At 40.5% G+C, this 25,158-nt stretch overlaps 1 protein-coding gene across 9 annotated transcripts in view; it reads right to left on the bottom strand.

Moving 5' to 3' along the window:
- The window catches only part of CACNA2D3 (calcium voltage-gated channel auxiliary subunit alpha2delta 3), a 933,834-nt gene that overhangs the window by 253,816 nt on the left and 654,860 nt on the right, over positions 1-25,158 (bottom strand). For 7 of the 9 annotated variants that reach the window (XR_004272347.1, XR_004272353.1, XR_004272350.1 and 4 more), the window contains one exon: positions 4,537-4,554. The exons of the other annotated variants lie outside the window; for them this stretch is intronic. Coding sequence is in view for 1 of the 7 variants with exons in the window: in XM_032289508.1 (XP_032145399.1) it covers positions 4,537-4,554 (18 nt within the window). In the remaining 6 variants the exon portion in view is untranslated. The remainder of the gene's footprint in view (positions 1-4,536; positions 4,555-25,158) is intronic. 9 annotated transcript variants of the gene reach the window in all.

The raw sequence follows: 25,158 nt of genomic DNA, 5'->3' as shown, positions 1-25,158 counted from the left end.
GAAAGGAAGAAAGAAAGAAAGAAAGAAAAGAAAGAAAGAAAGAAAGAAAGAAAGAAAGAAAGAAAGAAAGAAAGAAAGAAAGAACTCTAGATAAATGAATACTTCCATTTATTCCTCAAAAATATAACATAAACAAGGAAACAAAAAAGAATGCAAACAGATTCAGGATGCCATTTGCACCCAGGGGGAGAAATTAATAAAACAGTTCCATACTGAAAGAAAGACCAAAAGTCGACCTCCATTTAAGAAGCTAATTTATGCACTCCTGAGTCCTCATATAAGTTAAGCAGCACAGAATATCACAGCAGGCATAGAACAACAGATCTTGAACCCTGCTGTGTTTGTTCAAGGAGGCAAGTTAAGCTATTCCTAACAGGAAACAAAACATGCGGTCGGGCTATTAAACAGGGATCATTTTGCCATACTGTGTGGCCCTGAATGCATCAATTGCTGCTCCAAACAGGATTAGAGATGTGGTTTGCTTTAACTATGGTTTTGTGAAAAATGCTTATGCCTACTCAGAATTCTCAGGCTGATACTAACTAATGTGGTGTCAGGAAAGACAGAGCACCTAGGAAACCTTTAAGAAATTGTCTTTGGCAAATTCCAAAGTTGTATGGACGCAGCAGAAAATGAAGGGAAATGGTACCAGTGTCTGGACACATTAATCCACGTAAGCAGCCATGTTTGGAATTCCCAGAGGAGTATTTTTGACTTTAAACATTTAAGGCCCACTCTCCATTGATTAAACCTATACTGATTAAATTCATCTTGCAGTGAATAACTGATGTTTAGCTCCTATAGACAGAACTTACATGAAGAAAAAATGAAGCTAGAAAAAAATGGACTATTTTGTTCAATATTTTGAACATATATTTGTAAATGGCTTTGAATAATTCTGCTATGTTATTATCATAAAATTGGATCTCTCAGACATTTTTGTAGAAGTAAAGAAGAATTTTAAAAAGGCAGAGCTTTCTTATACATGGACCTCCCATCATTGTTGAATTCAGGGACAATCAATTCCTTGGAGAAACTGGTCCAATTTCCACCCAGAAGAACGAATTTGTAATGCCTTCAAAGTGTTGCGTCTGTATTGCTACATATTTTTTAGCCGAAGCTTCAGGACACTGCCTCCATATTTGGTAAAAATATTTCATATTTATTAGGTTCATCACCAGTTAGTGCCACTCCAATTTCATATCAAGGATTGAAATTTATAGAGTCTAGCAATTATCTTGGAGATGCTTAAGAATCATAGAAAAAAATACATAATTTTTTTTCAAACTGTTGTTCTAAGAAATTGTCATAAAGAACTAGAAGAGAAGTTTTGGAAGACCCTTAAAATATTAGAAGCACAAAAACCATAACTTACAGACAACAATCATTAATGGCCGCTACACATAAGAGGGACACCCAAATGGGACATTTTTAGTTGCAGATCAGCCAAGAGATTAAAATAAATATGTTTACAGAGACATAACTATTTAAAATATTTATAGAGAAAATAGTTGCAGATGATACAAAGGCAGATTCCAACAAAAACACAGCACAAATGCAGACACCATATGGCCCAATGTATGCGCTCATGACCTCATGTGAAAAGCAGGCCAAAGCTAAAGCAGCTGGGGGTGCCTCTCTTTCACCCCTGGAATAACAAACTCAGGGGTTTGGAAAGAGCTCATTAGAATCACAGCCACAGATGAGTGAAATCTATGGGTAATGTCAAAGGCATTAGGAGGAAACCTCTCAAAACAATTATTTCTACAAGTCTTTGCTTTGTTGGGGTTTCAAGAGCAATCTCCATTTCCTTCTGACTACATATAGAAGGTGCAGTCAGTTCAACACCTAGTTTCTAATGAAATGGGGGGAGCGCTACATACCTGCTGGGCTCTTTTCTCCTCTCCCAATTATTCATTAGGCTTGAGTCAGAATCACAAAACACTGTGCAGAGGAAGCAGACCACCCCTCACACATGACTGCTCTCTTGATGTGCACTGAAGCACCAGGGGTTGTCAAGCCAAGTGGTAATGAGAACTCTACATTTTGAGGGTTTAGCATACGCCAGGCTCTGTGTGAGGAACAGGTAACAGAAATAACTCTCAAAACAAAAGTGGAAAGTTAGCTTATCATTCTCCTTAAATAAATAAAAACACTTAGGCTTAGAGAGGTTAAGTAACTTATGCATGGTATCAAATGGGTGAAGGCTAAAATGGAACCACCACATTCCTTTGCTGGTCAAGCAGCAAGACAGTAAATCTAAGGAAAGCTGACACTTTGAAGAATCTCAGCCTTCTAGCAAAGGCCTCTGCAAGTGTCACTGAGGTAATACTGGGGAATGGGTGGGAAAGAGTTGGGGGCAGGGATGCTGACACATCACCAGGTGGAGACTTGCAGCCTTTGGGAGGATGCCTGCAATCTGTAGTGCACCTCTCCCTCGACTCTTCTCACCCTCTAGCCTGGACACCCGAGGCTTATGTTCAAACTCCTTCTTCAAAGAGCTGAATTTCCCAGAAACTACCCACAAAGCGTTCTGAAACTATGTAACATAGATCTCTTAATATTTTGTAAGGTAAGTGCCTTTCTCCATTTTAATAGAAAAAAAGACAATTTCTAGCCATGAGGAGCAGAAGGCAAGGCTATTCCTTTTCACATAGGGCTACAGAACAAGTCCCTTGGTATGTCTGACATAACTCAGAGACAGGAAAAAGAATGAGGAAGCCAGCTGAGGCAGCTTTCTTGACTTTGGACTTCAGATGACCACAATAATATGCTCCACTTCACGGGGCATGTGATGTGAGTCAATGCATGATGATATAAGAAGCGAGTGCAATGAAGTGCTACTGAACAATTATATACCCAGCAACATTTGTTCTTACTATATTCTGTGTTGCTCTGTTTTGAACTTTGTTTAAAAATTCTATGGCTGGTTGGGTGCAGTGGCTCACGCCTGTAATCCCAATACTTTGGGAGGCCAAGGTGGGTAGATTCAACTGAGGTCAGGAGTTCAAGATCGGCCTGGCCAACCTGGTGAAACCCTGTCTCCATTAAAAATACAAAAATAAGCCGGGTACAGTGGTGCACATCTGTAATCCCAGCTACTCAGGAGGCTAAGGCAGGAGAATCGTTTGAACCCAGGAGGCTGAGGCTGCAGTGAGCTGAGATCACACCCTTGCACTCCAGCCTGGGTGACACAGCAAGGCTCTGTCTCAAAAAATAAAATAAAATAAAATTCTATAGCTTATGGCACCTCCAATTCATGAAGCATCTTCTGTAACAGGAATACTTCGTATATGGATCAGTGGAAATTTGGTGAATAAATGCCAATAAATTGAGGCTGGCCCATTTTTAGGCACAGAATTTGTGAAGTCTCTCTATCAAAAAAATTCAAATGCAGGCAATTAAGAAAGCCTGTCCTATCAAAGACACTGAGCCTTCCAAACAATCTGGAATTCTGACCATTTATTTATCCTGGAAGCTGTTGTGAGTCTTGAATACTTTTAACTTTTAATGAAGTGTTCAGTCCTTTTGTGACGGCACTGAAGTGTAATCAAACATTACCGCAAGCCAAGTCACACACTAGCATGTCTTGCCTTGTTTAAATATCTCAAATACATTTGAGTAATTGTGTAATGATTTCTAGGCCTCTGGTTGTCCATATGGTCTGAACAGACTGTCTTTAGTAGAGCAGTTGTGCTCTCTCTCAGTGAGAAGGAACCAAAGGAGATGCTGTTTAAATTTCAGGGTGGTGCCCCACCTTAACTCTTGAAACAAAACATTTGGCCCCCAGAAATTGCTGTGTCTTCCAGAAGTCTCGCTTATGTTTGTGAAATACACAAGAACAATGCGGCAGGCACTGAGTGACATATTTTCTGACATAAATGTCCTTAAGGATACAATGACATGTTATGAGGGTGACACAGCAAAGCCATCACTGCAGCCACATGGAGTCTTTCTGGACAGAGAACATTCTAGATGGTGGAACTAGATCATCTCAGACAATGAGGACCAGTGAAAGGGTCTGGCCATTGGCAAGAAATCTGCTCTAATGGTCTCTGGGATGATGAGGCCAACAAAGGAGCTGCCGATTTTTACAATTAATAAAATCCAAGAAGAGTTTTTGGAGATTTGGCTAGGAGCCCCAAATTTAAACTTGGTCACCACACCTTACGAATTATTCACATTATTTGTCTCCCTAAAAATTATTTCAGAGAAGGCCTGGAATGCTATGCTGGAAGGAATGTGCCAGACTTATTCTTGACCTATTTATTTGATAATTCTTAGAGAAACAGTTAGGCATGGATTCACCCCCCAATCACTGGCCACCACAGGGTCCTTTGGAGGGACTAACTCAGTAAAGGAGCAGTGGACAACTGAGTGGGCTGGCCTCTCTGTTCCTGCCCAACTTCAGGTTTCTGAAGCCGTGTGAAAAAAACCATTTCACTGGTCATGAACAGTGCCAAATGTACAACACCATGGAGGCATGCACGACTCGTGAGTTCTGGGGGTGACTGGAATGCAAAGAAAAGAATTTACCTTTTGTGCCTGAGGGAGCTGAAGGGGGAGAAAACAAAACAAAACAAAAGAAAAAAGTCATTATATAAGAAGATTAATGGGAAAACTTCATTTTGTTTCCATTTGCCAGTTGAGAAACGAAAATGGCGAGAAGAGTGAAATAGAGGTAAAGCAAGTTATTTTTCAAAACAAAGTTACGGTGCTGATTATTTGACCTGCTTTCTGAATCGTGGTATCAACAGATAATCTACGAGCTTTCCAGCATGTGTTTTGGGAATCACCACATCCAAAGCAGTAGGTAATCTCCTATAAAGCTGAAACCGAGGCTCTTCTGGCCAGTGATCTGAAGGGCACAATTCTATGACCCAGTTCCTTCTTCCTTTGACCAGCAGTTTTCAACTGGAGGAGGCCCATCTGAAGACATTTGGGGTTGTCACAACCGGCGGGTGAAAGGGAAGGGAGTGAGAGCTGTTGGCCTCTAGAGGGTAGGGGCCAAGGGATACTGTAGAACATCCTACAATGCACAGGACAGGGCCCCCACAAAAAGAAATTTCCCAGCCAATATATCCACAGTGCCAACCTTGAGAAACCCTGCTGTATATAAAGGTAAGACCATTAGAAAAATGCTCGGTTTTTAAAGTCAATTTTTCTTGCTTTGTAGCACATTAACTGTTCCCTTTACTGGTGGTTAAGGAAGTATGCACAAGGATTTGTGCATTTAAAGTAAAGCTGATGTTCTAAGAACAAGGAAAAAGCAGTCAGTCAATCCATAAAGTCAGACCATAACAGCTTTCCCAGTGGCACAGGCGAGGAACTGAAATTCATGACTATGTGGAAAAAGATGAACATTTATGAGACATATTTGTCTATATTTCTGTGTGAGAGTATTGGGCTGTGGTTTAATGCCACAGTATTATGACTGCCATTACAGCGTGCAGTGTTTTTGAAAAGCATTTTTCTAATCTGGAATGGAATGAACATTATCCATGTATTAAATACCCAATCTAAGGATTACATCATTACCAAGATTTACTTCCCATCATAGGGACTAACATTTATCGAGTGTGAGCTTGTCACCTGGCAGTGCGCTAAGTCCTTGCAGTACCCCATTAAATCACAGCAACCCAATGCTAGGTATCCCTATTTTTCAGATGAAAACTAAAATGAAACTTAAAGGTTAAGTAATTATACAATGTCTCATAGATAAAGACTCATAGTAGTGTGCTGCCTGGCTTTAGAACATGCAAATTCAACTCAATTCACACATAAATAAAGACTGCAAACACTTGGGAATTGTGACAGCAGACTTGCTCTCTGTCTCTCTAGGGTTCAGGACATCAGAAGTGCTGGCAGGTTAAATCGGACATCTTAAGGTCTCTACTTGAATCATTGGACTTTTCCATTCTTTTTACTCTGGTAAATTCTTTCTCTTCTGATGCACAAAGACCAGGCTCTCTTAATCCTGTCCTAAGCCCCTGCCCCTGTGGATGGAGCCCACAAAGAGTAGAACAAATAAGATGTTTTGGATCTCAGAGATGTCTCCAAAATGGTATTGAGAATGTCTATGAAAAGCAGATTCCAACTTCTCCAACACTCAATTTCCAACACTTTTATCTTAAACAGGTCTCCCAATTTAAGAAGATAGAAATACAAGCATGTTTTCCTGATTCCTCCCTCCTAGTTATGGCTGAACTATTCATAAGGGAAGCTCATGAGCTCCTCCAGTGCTTTTCAAGAGTTCAGGAAAAAAATGGACCACAAAGTGAGAAACTGAGCCTAAAATGAGGAATCACTTTAAAAAACGTTTCTCAAATATTAAATAACTTTTCACACAAGAGGAAAGAAACCTTGGATACATGAACACTGTGGAATGAAAAATGTATATTTTCTTAGGAAAGCGTTTATGCTGAATCACAGCTATGTCCTGCGAACACACGGGGCCATGCGTATGACAAACGTTTGATGGACTGCAAAATAAATACCAAAGTGAAGCCCTGCACTGGACTTTGCAGGTCTCTTTGACAGGAAAGCTGCCCTTTCTGTCCTTCTGTCTTTCTGTCTGTCTGTCTCTCTGTCTGTCTGTCTGTCTGTCTGTCTGTCTGCCTGTCTCTTTCTCTCTCTCTGTTTTATCTTTTTTGAGCAGGAAACAACTCTTTTTGACTCATCCATTTAAGCACATGGGAAGAAATCCTGGGAAGGAAAATGACAGACCAGGCCTTTGTGGTGATGTCCTCCATTTAAGACTGCCCTCAACCTCCCCGCAAAACATATATTTCTCTCAAGAAATAACCTGGGAGAACAAAGGGCAACTTTCCTATTGGAGCTTTTAAATAGTGTAAATTACAGCTTGTGATGCCCTAACCAGGCTGGACCTCTCTGAAGTAGTCTCAGGGTAGAACAGTACACATTTAGATCAGATCCTCTGTGGCCACAGATGCTGCTGCTGCTGGGAGCTGGTTCCCCAATACATCATCACCCAGCATTCATGAATTGTGTGCAGGGCCCTGCCCTAGGGGCCAGACCATCCGGTTACCTGGTCCACTTTGGCCTCTGGCTCAAGTCTTGAGGCACATGCCTTCCCCCAACCAGTGTGCTTCTCTGTAAAGTGGAATGATGGAGAGAGGCCTGGGGAATGGCCAGATCTTGGATAGCCACTAGGTTTTGCCTCAAGAACCAGCTCTGACTCATTAGCAATGGCTGGATGAAGGGCCATATTAAAAAGGATTCTGAAGTCACACCTGAGTTTCACTGGAAAGAATTATATAACCGGCCAGGTGTGGTGGCTCACACCTGTAATCCCAGTACCCTGGGAAGCCAAGGTGGGCAGATTGCTTGAGTCTAGGAGCTTGAGACCAGCCTGGGCAACATAGTGAAATTCCATCTCTACAAAAAATACAAAAACATTAGCTAGGGATGGTGGCACATGCCTGTATTCCCAGCTACTCGGGAGGCTGAGGTGGGAGGATCACCTGCGCCCAGGAGGTTGAGGCTGCAGTGAGTCCTGTCAGCGCTGCTGCACTCCAGCCTGGGCGACAGAGTGAGATGATGTCTCAAAAAAACAAAAACAAACAAACAAACAAACAAAAGAATATTGTAACCAATTAGCAGCACTTGTTATAAACAAGAAATGGCAAAATATTTCCCTGGGCTGCTCCTCTGTAGTTCTAAGCACAACTTGAGTGACTACGTAATTCTTTCATAATGCCTTTCTGTCCTGCTCCAAGAGGGCAGAGAAGGCATCTTTCCCATATGTACGTGTGAAGTCCTCTAACCTGTGACTGGTACTTCCCTTGTTAAATAAGATACCTTATTACTAGGATATACCCAGAGTTGATGCCAGGGGAAGATAATCAGGGTAACTGCCTCAAATCCTTGAATCAACACCCCCCCACCACCATGTTAATCACCCAAGCTAATGGCCTTCAAGAGAAAAATATATCTGCTAGAGGAACAGATCTGAAACTTACGTTGTCACAGCTTGGTATAGATGTCTGTCTATGACTAATTGTCTCAGTGACCCCTAGATATGCAAAAAACCAGCCTGGGCACTTCCCATCATGATCAGGCCCCAGACAAGGAGACATCTTTTCCTCAACACACTGGGGAGATGTTTTCTTCTTCAAAGCCACCTTGTTAGGCATTGCCAAGCGGCCTCTGCCTTCCTGGGTCTATTTCCTCATTTACTCCACGAGGGGTCTGGACAGGCAGCACTGGGTTTCTTCCTGGCCCACATCGCAGATCGTAAGCTTCAATGTATAACTGAATCCATCCTCAAGTTGTTTTTCCAAAAGGAGGGTAAAGAAACAAGTGGTGGTGTGCTGTGGGTTGACACACTCCTAAGGAGAAGCTGGGTGCAGGGTACGCTTCAGGTGACACGTCACATTCAAACATGAAAAGATGGAGAATGTATCATTCAGAAGGGAATGAAGGAGAGCAAATGATGAAGATGAAGGTGACAGCAATAACAGAAATAGTCGCTGTTGACTGGACTTTTCCCATAGCCAGGTGGCTAAATGCTTTATCAGTTTTAGCTCTTTTGCTTTTTATAGTGAATCTCTGGATGAGATATTAGTATCTTCTCAATTTATAGGTGAGGAAACAGACAATATTTAGAATGGTTAAGTAGCTCCCCAAGGTCATCTAGTCGGGAAATGCTCCTGTTGAAAGTCAAGGACAAGGCTCTGGGTGGCCCCATGTCTGTCCCAACCAGTGCTGCTTCTCACACAAGCACACAGTAGCAGCACAAACCCACACCCCTGGAGGGCCTGTGGACCTCGTGGGCCCTTCCATCTGGGCGTCACCCATAAGAGAAAGCAGGGATGAGACATCCTGGCATCACTTCTTATGGAAGAGTCTAGATGGAGGACAGAGAACCCAGCCATCATGGTTTTCAACTTGTGGTGTACGACAGATGGTGCAGCATGAAGATTGTCCGTGCCCAGTCACAGACATTCGTTCTGTTCTGTCATCCCGGAGCTCATCCTCAGACCCCTCCCCACTTGCCTGGCAAACACCTGTTTCTCCGGTCAGTTGTCTCTGTCTCAAAGAAGACTCGTTTACCCTCTCTATGCTCTTTTCACAGGCCTTCATAGTACCACACACCTGCTGTGGGTAGCAGTTATTGTCACACTGCTTGTCTTTTTTGGTATCAGAAACCCCAATTTTAGCCAAGCTCAGCTAAATGACTCTGTTAAGGATAAAGGCGGTTAAGTGGGTTCAGTCATGGCCAATGACATATGCATGGATGTGGCTTTTCCAAATGGTGTCTTTCAAAGCACTCCCTCAGCTGTGCTCAGTGGCTCACGCCTGTAATCCCAGAACTTTGGGAGGCCGAGGTGGGTGGATCCCTGAGGTCAGGAGTTCAAGGCCAGCCTGATCAACATAGAGAAACCTCATCTCTACTAAAAATACGAAATTAGCTGGGCATGATGGTGCATGCCTGTAATCCCAGCTACTTAGGAGGCTGAGGCAGGAGAATCGCTTGAACCCGGGAGGCAGAGGTTGCGGTGAGACAAGATCATGCCATTGTACTCCAGCCTAGGCAACAAGAGTGAAACTCTATCTCAAAAAAAGAAAAAAGACTTTCTCCATCCTGCTGCCAGGAAGGTGAACGTGATGGCTAGAGCTCTAGCAGTCAGTCTGGCCCATGAGGTGATCCTAAGGCTAACAGCCATGTACTAGAATGTGCATGTGAGGATAGCAGTAATGACAGGCGACTATGATAGCTGTGACATGCTATCCACCATTCGAAGTGCTTTATCTATATTACTTACTGAAAACTCATCAGTAATCTCATTAGGTAAGTTCCATTATTAACCCAGTTCTACAGATGGTGAAACTATAAGGTCACAAAGCCAGGGAGCAACAAAGACAACTTGAGAAGGGAGGCTGGGGAGGAGGTTGTTGAATGGTCCAGATAAGAACTGATGGAGGCCAGGTACAGTGGCTCACGCCTGTGGTCCCAGCACTTTGGGAGGCTGAGGTGGGCGGATCACCTGAGGTCAGGAGTTCAAGACCAGCCTGGCCAACATGGTGAAACCCTGTCTCTACTAAAAATACACCATAAAAAATTAGCTGGGCATGGTGGCGTGTGCCTGTAATCCCAGCTACTTGGGAGGCTGAAGCAAAAGAATCACTTGGATCCAGGAGGCAGAGGTTGCAGTGAGCCAAGATCACGCCACTGTACTCCAGCCTGGGTGGCACAGTGAGATGCCATCTCAAAAAACAAAACAAAAAAAGAACTGAGGGAGAAGAGGATTAGCGCGCTGGTGTTAGAGGCAGCAGGCAACAGTCTGCTGTTGATGATGTGGATGATGACAGGAGAGGAGAGACATCAAATATGCAGCCAAGGCTTTGGCCTTGATAAATGCAAAGATGGAGCTGCGGTTTACTGAGAAGGTGACGATGGGAGAGGCACGCTGACAAGATGAGTATGGGAGAAGCATAGTTGAGGAAAAGCACCGAGAGTTCAGTTTTGTCTAAAATTAAGAAAAGTTCAAGATGCCCCATAGGCTTGCAGGCAGAGATGGACGGTAGAGAGCTGGAAATATGAAGCTCACGTCCAGGGAGGACGCCTGAGCTTGGTTACTGTCTGCATGCAGATGAGGTTACCAAAGTGCTGAGTCAGGGCAGAGGAGAGCTGGAGCCCGGACCTCAATCACGGACATCCCACCAGGGAGAGCCCAGGTGATGAGGCTGGGCCAGCGCAGGAAGCCTGTGAGGAACAACAGGTGAGGCACAAGGAGATCTGAGGAAGAGCTCTGAGGCCCCGATAAAGGCATTTCAAGAAGGGACAGTTCCTGCACCAAGCAGAGGAACGTGTTTTTGTTTTAACTCTCGTAATTCACTTCATTTCTACCTCAATTTCACACAGAGCCATGGGAGTGACTGAGAGGCCATCCACTGCTCTAGCTCAATGAAGTTCCAAACTTGAGTGGACTACTTTTCAAACATTAAACTCCAGTTAAAGATCTATTGATCAAAACAACACATTTCACTATGAAATATGTAAAGACCAAATAGGAAACAAAGTATTTTCCTGCCAACTGTGTAAAACAAAAAATGCCTGGCCTACATATGTTTATTCCATTTGTAAAACTGGCCCTTTGCCTCGGGCCTCATGAATGAATGATCAATCCCTGCTTGCTGCTAAGGTTCCATGTGTTCATTTTTTTCCTTGTGGATGCTGCATGTATAATCTTCCATTCGTCTTCATTAAGCAACGTAGATAAAGAGCCCGACTCTGCTATAGAGCAAAGACAGTTCTGTTAGCTGGCTCAAACTCTAAAACCGATGCCAAGGGGTCTCTGATGAGCTCAGATTTGGCACTGCGGGTTCTGTCTCACATCCATCCACTTCTGCCACCCCACGCCAAGCCACCACTGCTGCTCATCTGGTCTTTCAAGGTTCACTCCTGCCCTCCAATCCTTCCTTTACACGGCACCCAGAATGGTCTGAAAGTATAAGCCTGGTACTTAGCCAGCCTGTCCTTCAAGTCCCACTTACTTTACAGCCTTGGTGGGCTCTTTCCTCTGATTGGTTAATGCTCTGTCCCCACAAATCTGTGTCAATTCTCTGACTACCCCACCTCCCTGCCTCACCGATTCCCTACCCATCCTGTCAGATCTCAGCTCTGAGGGCACCACTTCTGGCAGGTGTTATTCTCTCTACCTAAAGTGTCTTTCTATAATATCATCTTGTTTATTCCTGTCTTAGCATTTGTTGCACTCTGTAATCTTCCTGTTTACTTGTTTAGGTGTTTTGATGACCTCTCCATATAATATTCACCAAGAGAATGTATCTATCTTATTCATTGTTGTATTCCTAGGGACTAGACCTGTTCCTGGCCCTTGGTAAGAATTAAGTGCATATTTGTTGAAGAGAAGGAAGGAGATAAAAAAGGAAATGGGAAAGAAAGAAAAAAGATCAGGGAGGGAGGGAGGTTAAAAAGAAAAAAGGAAGGGGGGAGAGAAGAAAGATGAAAGGAAGGGAGAAAGAGAGGAAGAAAGAAGGAAAGAAGGGAGGGAGGGAAGAAAGTAGGGAGGAAGGGGGAAAAGGAAGGAAGGAAGGAAGGAAAGAAGGAAGGAAGAGGAGGAAGAGAAGGAAGGAAGGAAGGAAAGAAGGAAGGAAGAGGAGGAAGAGAAGGAAGGAAGGAAAGAAAGAAAGAAGGAGAGAAAGAAAGAGAGAAAAGAGAACAAAAGAAAAGGAAGAAGAAGGAAGAAAGAAAGAAAGAAGCAATGAAAGAAGGAGGGCGTTGGAGCTTGGTAGACCTGCTTTCAAATACTACCTCTACGACTTACTAGCCATAAGAACCTAGATAACAATATAGCATCTCTAAGCTCTAGATTTCTCATCTGTAAAATAGTAGTAATAACATTATTTCATGAGATTAATCAGAGGATTAAATGAGCTAATGCATAGTCTTTAGAAAAACAAATAGCCCATAACCGTGGCTGTTTTTATCCCTTGACTTTGTAACCTTCACAGTATTTAGGGCTGGCTCCAATCTGATAGCATATGAGAGGTTACAGTAATCACCAGCCTCATGGTCCACAGATGACCCTGCAGACCTGATATCAGAACCCCTCTCACTGAGTCACTGCTACATCACAGTGGGTTAGTGAAGAAATGACAGGGTCTGAGCAAGGTACATTAGGCAGAGTGTGAATCCTACCTCGAACAACAGTGTTATTACTACAATTTGACAGATGAGAAATCTAGAACACTTGTCTCTTTACATTGATCATCTAACCCCTTTCCTTAAGAATGTCCCATGCTCTGGGTAAGAGGCCAAGCCCCATGATGTGGACATTGCCCAGACCCAAGCCATCAATTCCTCACTTTCCCTTGGCCACAGCAATTGGCTCAGGGTAGACTTGTGACCTAATCTAGGCCAAGCAAGATTTTTCCATTATACTCATCTTCCATTTTCCCTGTGCTAGCTTTCTTCCTAGAGAAAGGAATCTGGGAGAGACTGGCACTAGAATCTGGGAAGAAAGACCTAGAACTAGTACTGTGGATAGACCATCAAATAGGCCTGAGAGTGAAGCCAACACCAGGGAGGCCATGGCAGTGAGACAGCAGAGCTCAGCCCCTATGCTGTCATCTGACCCCACATCCATCCATGGGACCTAGCTTCTAGTGCCTTCCAGCTCAGTACAAGCTATTGGAGCATCCTGAGTGAACTGAGTTTTTCTTGTTATTTTCGTAGAAACTTGCAGCTGGCCATCTCTAGGTACATACCATGGCAGATCACAACTAGATTTTACTTGTACAAATAAAGGGATTCAACAAAATATTTCCATAACTGCTCAGATTCAAAGATACTGAGGAGTAATTTCCTCAAAAGATTTCCAACGCTATGCATAACATTTCCTTACAAACACATGGGGAATCATGTTTCTCCAAAGTCTAGAAGCTATTCTGGTCTTTATAATAATACTGGATAGGTCAGGGAGACAAAAGGTATGTCTCTGAATATTATTCTCCTTGGAATCTTCTGCACTCCTTACCCCGGCTTTCCCATGAGTGCCAGTCTGCTACTTCCTTTACTCCGTATTCCTTCTCTTGCTCCTTAAATGTGGGCACCTGTGGGTTACTCCATAATCCCTAATGGAGTGACCTCCCCCAGGTACATCGTTCCAGCTAATGCCTTGTCATTATGGTGATGATGAAGGAGGAGGAGAAGGAAAGAGTAGAAATACAGGTAGAGATAACCCTGAAGAGGGGAAGATAAGATAAAAACGGTCAATAAAAGCAAACAAATATAGCTGACCTTACTACTTTAAAACCATTCACGTTTCGTTCTATTTTTGCCCCCATCAGTAAGTCCTCCAGACTTTGTTGGAAAGATTTATGGGGAAAATGGTATCTACATATTCCAAATCTTCTTGCTTTTATGAATTTGGGTATTATCTTAACAGGCCATATATAATTTAATAATGACTTCTCACTCTCTAGTTTGAGGTATGAATGGGACTTAATTTCTTTTTTTCAACAGTATGTTTAAAAGCAAGAAGAAGACAAACAGGCCCTTCTTGGCAATGCATACACTTCCCTATGTGTTTCTTTTAAAAAAAATCACACAAATAATGCTGGTTTTTTGCAGAAAATTAGATACAAAAGGCCAAAAAATGACATTTAAAGTTCTCTATGATGCTAATATCGCTTGTTGATCGCAACATCATGTTAAATGACTTTATGGTATTTAAATTATTTGAATATGTAGTAAGTTACTTATTGAATTCCTTATTATTAGAGATCTAGGCTGTCACTCACATGAATGACACTGTAATGGACATCCTTGAAGTCAAATTGTTAAACACCCTCACAACTTTTCAAGAAGGTGAATTATTGGTCAAAGAGTATTGCATATTTCAGTTCAAATACTCTCAAGAAAAGCTGTCCGAAGTTACACTCTGACCAAGATTCTCTCTGATGTTCACTGTACCACCCCCAAGCCAACACTATGTATTATCATCTTTAAAGATATTCCAGGCCAGGCACAGCAGCTCACGCCTGTAATCCCAGTCCACTGGGAGGCCGACAAGGGCAGATCACTTGAAATCAGGAGTTTGAGACCACCCTGGTCAACCTGGTGAAACCCCGTCACTACTAAAAAAATACAAAAATCAGCTGGGCATGGCAGTGGGTGCCTGTAGTCCCAGCTACTCAGGAGGCTGCGACACAGGAATCTCTTCAGCCTGGGAGGCACATGTTGCAGTGAGCTGAGATCGCACCACTGCACTCCAGCCTGGGTGACAGAATGAGACTCTGTCAAAAAAAAAAAAAAAGATATTCCAGTGATTTAAAAATACAGATTATCTGGATAAGGCTTTCCCAGGGTCCAAATGAGTTAAAGACATAGAGAATATTAAGCTTCAAAATTCCTGAATGGCCAAGTGGCTAGCTTTGCTGCAGGTCTACGGAGAACAGCACACTGTCCAGCACACCAGATTAGTTAGCAGCAATATGGACTGATCGCTGAAGGTCAGGTTTTCAAACTTAATTTTGAATGAAAAGATCTGGGGTTTTTGTTCTAGCAGTACAGCCCTGCCTAGATGAAAGGCAAGCCTGCATAAATTATTCACTTGATGGCAGACATTTTTTGAGAGGCTGAAAAATGTAGATTATTAATGGGCAGACCAGAAGAAGTCTCATGTTACATATAGCTAAGGAGTATCAGCGGAGGGAAGGCCCCAGACATTTTGCTCATTACAATGTTCTGAAAATTCTCACAATAAGAAGTCATTTCTCATCAGGCTTGCACTCTGTATTGTATCTGAAAAATAAGGTTCCAATTAAAATTGTCATTATTCAGCCTTATTTTGGGTGATCATCCAGCTGAAAAGTGATCTGAATGGGAGTTCTGGCAATGCGGGGGAGCTGGAAGTTCTGCCAGTTCTCTGTGAGAATGTGGACTGGTAGAACCAAATGGAAATGTGGCAAAGTCCAGATAAAACTACAATGAAGATGCATTTGTATTTCCTTCTTGAAAATTATATTGGTCCCCATGGCAGTCAAGGGTCTAACACCATCAAGGGATTCATGGAAGGCAGCGGTGTGGATTAAGGAGGGTCTGAGATGGAAGGAAGCTCCTTTCTGCAGCATTCATTTTGGAAATATCCAAACAGGATGCAAAGCCACTCAGACCTTCTCCTGAACTCCCACCCTACCAGTGTCACTTTTCAACATTGTGACTGCTTCCAGTTGGATACTCTAAGCTGCTGGTTTTAATTAAAACCTAATTTGCAAAACTGTTTCATAATTTATGCATGTCATGTAATTCCTCTGAGACAGTGAGCTCAGAGCCAACGCAGGTCCATATAAGGAAACACTATGTGGAGAAGGTTAGGGGAGGAAAGGGACACAGGAAGGGAAGTACCAATGGGGGTGCAGTAGAGGAAGGTACAGATACTTCCCTTCAGTCTCCCATCACCTGGCTTTCCAGCCACCCAGGACAGACACGGGCTTTGCTGTCTGAAGCAGAGAGCCACAGAGAACCAAAGAGTCAATAATGACCAGAATGGTCCTTCAAGGAAAACCTGACCGGGGGAGATGGGAGCCAAAGAACTTGAAACTCTCCAAAAAGATGAAAGGGTTTCCATACTCCCTACAAAAGTCAGCATGAAAATCCCTCAGAAGAAAATTAGTGAAAACTCAAGTGTTTGCAACGAAGCCACGACTTCACTCAACAGATGTCTTCAAGAGAGAATTTGCAGAGATGTGACAAACTGCTGAACCACAAAGAGAGCTGTGTAGCAACTTAACTACAAATACTGGGCCCCCAAGAATGACAAACAGAAAGAACTTTCCCCAACACATACACTTTGTTCACTGTAAAGTGAACAAAATCTTCAGTCATCCTCCATGTCTGCAGTGGAAAGAGTATGTGAACAGTTTTTGTCATAGCAAAAAATATCGAAGGGCCAGAATCAAGGTAAATATGCAGTCTACGTACAATGCAAGAGGCACAATGCTGGTGCCATATTTTTCAGCCGCAGACCTGGTCTATGACACAAAAACAACTGTTAGCCTGAAATAAGTACAACTCCAGGCATTTCTGCTATGATGTGATACGTATTAGTGAGAAACCTCACCTTCTGTAAAACTGCACACTAAAAATAACAAAACTTCCAGGGAAAAACATGATTAGGACAGGCAGCTCCAACTCTTAGAAACTTGGTAACCAGAACACCAAACAAAAACAATAGCAACGTTCATAAACGATTAACACAATTAAAATGACATGTAAAGTTTTTTATTAAAAACTTAAATTATAATTTTTTAAAGGAGTTAATAACTTGAAGGCAGGAGGTTTAGGGAAAAGTTGAGGCAGCTGACTAATGGAGCAAGGGCAAAAGGCTCAGGACCTGGATGAAACAAACAGGAAGCACGTCCAAGATGCAACATGTGACCAGCTGGAGCCCAGAAGAAAAGATTTAAGTGAAAAACTCTCACGTGCTGAAATGCGCTTCTCTGCAGGCTGCTACTCGCTACTGCGTTGGGGTACTCTGCTTTCACCTGTTGCTTCCTCAGTGGTGCAAAACTCTAGTAGCCCAGGAAAAATGCCATATGACCTAAAGAGATTCTGTCTTATAATAACATCATTCTCTATTTACCAATTATGTGGGAGCTAATTGACATTACAAAAACATATGCCACTTTAGTCTATTCCATTGTAAATTTACCAATGTCTGCCTTCAAGACAGACAGCATCATTTAGCAACTCACAAGTGGTCCAATGACAACAGTCCATCTTCTAGGGTCACTTGAAAGATCACCTTAAAGAATCCCATGTTAGAAAGCTAGCTGCTCTACCTAAATGGCTTAAGGCTATAATTCAGAAGACAGCTCTGGAGAAGAATTTCCAGAAGAATGGATTCCCTGTTGCTCATGAAAACAGCTGATGAAATGATGCCTTCATGGAGCTCCGCAGTTGCAATGACGATTATGTCTATCCCTACCTCTATCTAAACTCAAAGATTCAATTAGGTCCTTCCATTTCCTTGCTCCTGTGAAAAATGTAATAAGCTATTAAATAAAAGTAAGTGACTATGTAGCTCTGTTATCCATGAAGTCTGTGTCTCACAGAAGTGAACACAGTAAACAGCCAGTCCAGAGTAGAGGTGTGAGCTGTAATGTGAGCTATGGGAGACAATCCTGTTAGATGCTCCTGATTAGAGAATCCCTCAGGGAACTCTCAGCTCTATGATTCTAGTCTGTGAAGAATGCCCTGATTCTAGTCTAAGTAAAGGTCTTGTCTTGGGAAAATCTATGAACAGTTCCTTCTCTTACATGTTGTTTTGACCTTGGCCCATCATTAAATATATTTTATGTTCACTGGGTCAGAGAAAGAACTACCAAAGCCGTGTGTTGCATGATATTAGTTCTCGTTGTGCACACAAGCACTTCTCAAGTCAAGACTGGATCCAGTAACTAACAATGAGAACTCACACATGCTGAGTGCTTACTCAAAGGCAAGCCAGGTACTAAAGGATCTGAATGCATCCTCATAGAAAGCCGCCTAAGAACTCTAGGGTTCAAGTATGATCATCTTCACTCTGCAGATGAGGACACTTGAGATTGACTCCAAACGCTGTTTTTTGGCCTGTTAGTATAAACTAGTCAAATAGTCTGGCTGGACTTTTCCTAAAAACTTAAAATAATCTGTTAATGGATAATGAAGGGAATATGAGGTAAAAATAAAAACCAACTGGTCTGCTTGCCAGTAGACTAGCAAAGAGCTTTGTTCTCCACTCAAGCCTGTTGACATACTGACTACCACACCATTTCAGGCTTATTTTGGTTCTGTGTAAAAGGGAGGTCTGTTAATATGCTGGGATTGCTGATTCTCTCAAACTACATTTTACTCCCCAGTCCCCAAGTCTGGGGTTTGGCAATCTTCGAGCACACTTTACCAAACACATGTTTCTATAATTTTGAAATCTATGTGTATTTTCAGTGGAATTTTTCATGCTGTTGATTAATTTACAATTAAATCATGAAATAGAGTAACTCTTATCAAATACTGGTATTTCTTAGTGCCTTTTTGCAAGTCAGTGGGAGTTTTTTCTCTTAGCATAGAAAGTCAGGTCTTATCAGTGGCTCTTGGGTCCAAACCTCAAAGAGGCAGATTTGCTTCTGAAGTTCACATCTAAAAACTAGAGAAATTCAAATGCCAATTGGATTTTCAATAACTGAGCAACAAAATGCTTGCTTTTGAGTGAAAGATATGTCATGCCCAAAGCTTAAAAACAAGCTTTATAAGGGCCAAGGTGACACATAAGTTGACGACTACAATAAAACTCAACATTCCTTTAAAATAGACAACATCCGGACACTCATAAACATAATGCCCACCATCACAATGTCATTATTCTCATCATCTGTTCAACAATTACTATATTTATAGAAATACCTAATGCAGATGTCAGGGCAATGGATGCAGCAAACCACCAGCATGGCACTGTATACCTATGTAACAAACCTGCACGATCTGCACATGTATGCCAGAACTTAAAGTATAACAACAAAAAAAAAAAAAAAAAGAAAGAAAGAAACAGGAAAATGTGACCCATAAGTGGTAAAACAATCAATAGGTAACATATACACAGAAATGATAACATTCACAAACACAGACTTTAACTGTTGAAATATAATAGAAGATTTTTAAAAACACATGAACACAATAAAGGAATAAATAAAAATTAAAAGCCAAATCCAAACCCAATGGAAAGCAAAACCAAATAGAACTCCTAAAGTTTAACAATACAATACTTAAAAAATTTTTTAAGTCACTGTATGGATTTAACAACAGATTAAACACGACAGAAGAAGTAATCAGTGAATCTGAAGACACAGCAATAGAAACAATAAGAAATGAAGCACATAGAGAAAAAAAAGTTGAAAAATAACTTCAGTAATCAGTAGGATGATACCAAGCAGATGAATAAATGTGCAATTGAAAGTCCAGGATGGTTTTGGAGCAGTGAAAGAACAAATAAAATATCTGAAGAATTAATGACTAAATATCTTAATTTGATAAAAATTATAAACCCATCAATCAAAGAAGGTTAATGAACCTCATGAAAAATAAAAAGAAAACAATACAAAGGCACTTTATAATGTCGCTGAAAACATATCATAACAACAAAATCTTGAGCAGCTAATAAAATAAAGCCACAGAGGTATAGAGGATGAAAAGTAAGAATCATCAGTTGACTTCCCATCAAAAACAATGCAAGCCAAATGATCCTAGAGCAGCCACTTTGAAGTACTATAAGAAAACAACTGTAAATTAGAATTCTATATCTAGTGAAAATATCACTCTAAGAGAAGGCAAAATAAAAATGCTTTCATACAAAAAAAATCTGAGAGAACTCACTGCCAGCAGAGCTGAACTATAGAAAAAATTAAAGGAAATTCTTCAGACTGAAGAAAAATGATTCCAATTGGAAGCTTGGGTGTATTCAAAAGAATAAATAGCACCAGAAATGGAAAACATGTGGATAAATATAAAAATTTTTCTTCACTTTACTATTTTAAGCAAAATAAAAACTATGTATTGTGGGGTTTATAACATATGTGAAAGTAAAAAGTATCATAATAATAGCATGTAGTATGAAAGGGGGGCACGGCAGATATACTGTTGTAAGTTTCTTCCACTATAAGGAAGGTAGGCTATGAGAAGTTAAAGGTACCAATAATTAACAAAAGCAAATAGGTCAGATGTGGAGATAAGATGGAAGTCAAAACACTCAATTCAAAAGAATGCATAAAAAGAATAAAAACATATGTATGTAAATATGTGTGATCATAATATATAAAATGTTCTTATATATGTCATTTATATATGTAGTTATATATATTATATATAGTTATACATATAGTTATTTATAACAGTATGGTAAATGTAAATAAGAAAATACTAGAAGAGAATATATATGATTATTATATATAAGATTTATTCTTTTATACATGTAAAGTTATTTTTATGATTACATGTATTACATATTTATATATACAGTTATCTGTAACAACATGGTAAACTTAAGAAGAAAAACAAAGGAACAGATTATATTATTTATAACAATATGGTAAACTTTAACCAAACAACAAAATTAAATTAAATGTAGATGGACTAAACACACAAATTAAATGGTAGAGATTATCAGGCTGGATAAAAAGAAAAGAAATACTATTATATTTTGTCCACAAAAGTATATTTTAAGTAAAAAGATATATAGGTTAAGGTCATGGAAAATATGTACCACAAAACATCAATCATAAGAAAGTTGAGATGGCTATATTAATTTCAAACAAAAATCAAACCAAATAGACTTGAGGAAAATAAACATTACCAGAGATGAACAGAAATACTTCATAATGACAAAATGGTCAATTCCTCAAGAAGACAATAATCTGCAATTTTAGCATATGTTCCTAATAGGGCTTGAAAATACATGATACAAAAATTGGTAGAACTGAAAAAATGCAACAGATAAATTAGAATTTTGTTATTCCAATAGTCCTCTCACTAACTGATAAAACAACTAGACAGAAAACCAGTGAAGCTATTTAAGACTTGAAAAAGACTACCAATTTTACATAATAGACATGTATAGGAAAATATACTCAATAACTGCAGAATACACATTATTTTCAAGCATACATAAAATCTTCACCAAGAAAGTCCACATGTTGGGCCATAAAACAAGTCTCAATAACTTTTAAATGATTGAAACCATATAGGGTATATTCTTTGAACATGAAGAATCAAATTAGATGTCAGTAACAATAACATACCTAGTAAAATCTGAAAATATTTGGAAAATAATACACTACTAAATAAGTCATTAGTCACAAAATCCTCAAATCACAAGGGACATTCAAAAGTATTTTAAACTGAATAAAAATGAAAACATATCAGAAGTTGTGAGATGTTGCTAAGGTAGAGCTTAGAAAAACATGTAGCTTTAAATGCTTGTAACAGAAAAATAAATAAGTTATAAGCTTTAAATGCTTATGACAGAACATGAGAAATATTTAATATTAACGGTCAAAGCCTCACCTTAACAGGCTAGAAAAAGTACCAAATTAAACACAATATAAGCAGATGGAAATAAGAAAATTAAAAGTAAGAACAAACATGGATGCAACAGAAAATGGACAAGTAAAAGAGTAATGCCAGTGAAACCTAAAGCTGGTTCTTTGAAGAGATCAATAAAATTAAACAAAATAGCTAGAATGATTAAAAATTGCTAATAAGAGGAAATAGGAGATACCACCATAGGTCCTTAAGACATTAAAAGAAAAATAAGAGAACATTATGAACATCTTTATGTCAATAAATCAATAACTTAGATGAAATGAACAAATTCCTTGCAACAAAATAGAAAAAAATTGATATTGAGAAATATAAAATCTAAATAGCCCTATATGTAAAAATGAAAATGAATTTGGAATGAGAAACTTCCCCACAAGGAAAGCTCCAGGCTCAAATAGTTTCATTCAGGAACTCTAACAAACATTCGAGAAGAAATACAGCAAATCTTACAAAAACATTTTTTAGAAAATAAAGAAGGAAATATATATCTCAACTAATTTGATTAAATCAGCATTATTAAAACCTGACAAACAAATTACAACCCAGCTTTCTCTACAAAGCCACCGCACTACACTAACCTAGACAAAGGGAGTTGTGTGGGGGAGACCTCATCCGCTAGAGTTCTAGCTCAGGCCTTTGCCCATCATCACCAAGAGCGGTTGCTGCTCTAACCTGGCCCCCTGTTACTCTGTCTCTCTCTGAAAGACATTTGAGATAAAGATTTGGTAGGCCTGTGCCACCCAGCCCACACCATCTCACTATTAAATCTTTAGCACAGCCATATCCCCACTGCCTATATTGGAAAAGCTTAAGTAGTTCAAACAGCCATGAATTCTGGGCATTTATACAAAAGTTGGTTGAAACGGGAGCTTAAAGAACCTTTGCCAAGCAGTTGCACGGAGTACAGGAAGTAGAGGGACAAAACCTGTTACAGTCTTGGCTCTCACTTCGCTGCATCACAGAGATATCAGGTGGTAAACCAACAAGTATTTGTGATGACAGGAACAAATATAATGTATTCATTTCCTTCTAGAAAGATGACTGAACTCTGGATGGTTGGGATGGGTTGGCATTTTCTATTTTCTGTCATCTTCACTACTGTCCCTCACTTCCCAATTTTTGTCCCCTTTATATAAGCATAAATTTCTTTCCTACAGAGGTAGAAATCTTCCATCACTGGACTTGAACAAAATCTCCATGGGTGCAGAAGAAAAGTAACAGGATGTGCTTAGAACTCATAGGCTGTTCTACCTGAAAGGAGTCTGTAGAAAATAGCAATTTTTTCTTCCCCCCCACACAGAATATGTCCCTTCTTTTTGCCATAGCACTTCTGTTTGCCTGTGAGGTAAAACCCAGCCCCTACTCAGATTTTGCAGTTGAAAGGAGCTGACTCCACACTCCCTTAAAGCCAAGGGTAGACACGTGACTCTTGCCTGACCAATCAGAACTCTCCATCCTGCTGACCACATGACTGGTTCAGGTGTAGATGAGCAGGTGGTAGAATCCCTGAGTGTGGGCACCAGGGCTTTAGCAGGAACCATGAGGAAAGAGATTTCTTTCTTTGGAGGGCAGAGGGCCATACTAGCAGGATATAAATCTGGAGCTACTGATGACAATTTCAATTGCACACAGGGGAAAAGCCTCAAAAAACACACAGAGGAAAACAGAGCCAAGAGATGGCAAGAGGCAGATTCCTGACAGCATTTGGGCACCTAGAGCTAGCCACACCTGAAGGTAGTGCTATACTTTGACATTTCTGTTTTATGATTCAGTTGATTCTCCTTAATCACACAAGTCTGGTCAACCTGAAATTCTGCCACAGCCAAAGAAACCTGATTCACTATGTTAACATATTATAAATTATCTGTATCAGTGGTTCAGGAACTCTGCTCTATGGAGTCCCAAGATTCTGCACGCCACAGGTAAACCAAAGGGACCAGGTGAGAGGGCCCTCTGATCCCAATTCAATCAGAATTACTGTTACACTGTTCCTGTTACAGCAAAGGAGGGCCAAACACAGACCTTAGGCATTAGCTGCCTTCTCACTCTTCAGAGCTACACATCTGCCATGTTCTGGGGAAACACTCAGGTGTCCCACTCTCCAGGAGCTGTTACGAACCATGGATATTCAGGGAACTAACCAGTAAGCAGAAGATAATAATATCCTGAAAATACAGATGGCTTCTTTGGAATAGCCTCTTTAATATAGTAAATGGTGTCACCTACAGAAGCACCAAGCAGGTTCATTGTTTTTGCATTCTTTACAGATCACAGTAGGGGAGAGCTTTGCTTAGAACCATATTCTTTGATTAGTGCTGGGCTCATGTGAAAGTCCTATATGTTTGACAGGAAACAAACTTATTTCTGTACCGACCGTCAGAATAAAGGGTAAAAACTTCCTTTCAGAGCTCTAAAATGGTGATTAGGTTTTTGAAGTCTTTTGGAATCTGTCCTCTTTCAATTTTTTTTTTTAAAGCAAAATCTGGTTACGTTTGAGACAACTTAATTAAGTCCCATCTGTCTCAATGTGACTGCCCTCTATTTTGAAGTGGAAAAAAAGAGAGAGAATCCAAACTGGCAATAATGTCCTTTTAATTGAATAAACCAACAGTTTTCTCATTCTAATGAGCATAAACTGTTTACAGAAAAGATTTTATTTAAATTACCCAGAGTGATTACTTTAAATGCACAGTTTGGTTAAAAGCTAGAGTCATAAATAATTAATTTTTCTTTTTAAAAGAATTATGCAAATTTAAGCCATGAGGCTAAAAATGGAAAGTGTCTAATCACATATGAACTTAGCTTGCATTTCTCTTTCTTGTTATTTTGCCTCCATATTTTTGTCTTTGCATCTGCTCTGAATACAACGTCTACCCTTGCTTCTCATGGTCTAAAGTGGTTCTTACACCCTCTGCCAACCCTTTATATTACTACTGAGTACTGAGAAAGAATAATAAATGGGTGTAACCCAGCTCTGTGTCAGTCTTCATATAATGGCATATGCATGTGGATATTAGCAAATTCCTGGTGATGGATGTAAGATGGTCAATTGATTAGGACATGTTTCTTAAGCATCTGTCATGTGCAGGCATTCTGCAGAGTGAGCAAAGCTCAGAGAGAGAAACTATTCTTGGAGGAACGTCCATAGACTACCCATAAGAGAAAGTTAAATAAAAATTCAAAGAAGGTGCCAAAAACCAGACAGAAAAATCAAGTACCCATAGGCCAATGGGCTGTGCTTTTCAGGCCAGACTCAACCTGAGACCCCTCAATCCCTTTCACCTTGACTGACACTGCCTAGCAATAGTGACACCCCTGAGCACAGCCAAGAAAGAGAAGCCCCTTCTAGATGATGGATTGTGGGACACGTAAAGGCAGCGCCAGCTCAGTGAGTCACTAGGGGCTCAGGGTAAAGCAGGATCAGGCTCCAGAGGTGTGAGTGTCAATGAACTTGGAAGGTGAGCCCTAAGTGTAGAGTTTGAGATGTGTTCTGCCGCTATTCTAGCTGTTGGAGTTCTGGAGTACAGGAAAAGTTG

The sequence above is a fragment of the Sapajus apella genome, unplaced genomic scaffold (genome assembly GCF_009761245.1).
Source record: "Sapajus apella isolate SASKATOON/1434 unplaced genomic scaffold, GSC_monkey_1.0 scaffold23, whole genome shotgun sequence".
Classification (NCBI taxonomy): Eukaryota; Metazoa; Chordata; class Mammalia; order Primates; family Cebidae; genus Sapajus; species Sapajus apella.
This window is presented reverse-complemented; position numbering and strand designations above follow the sequence as displayed.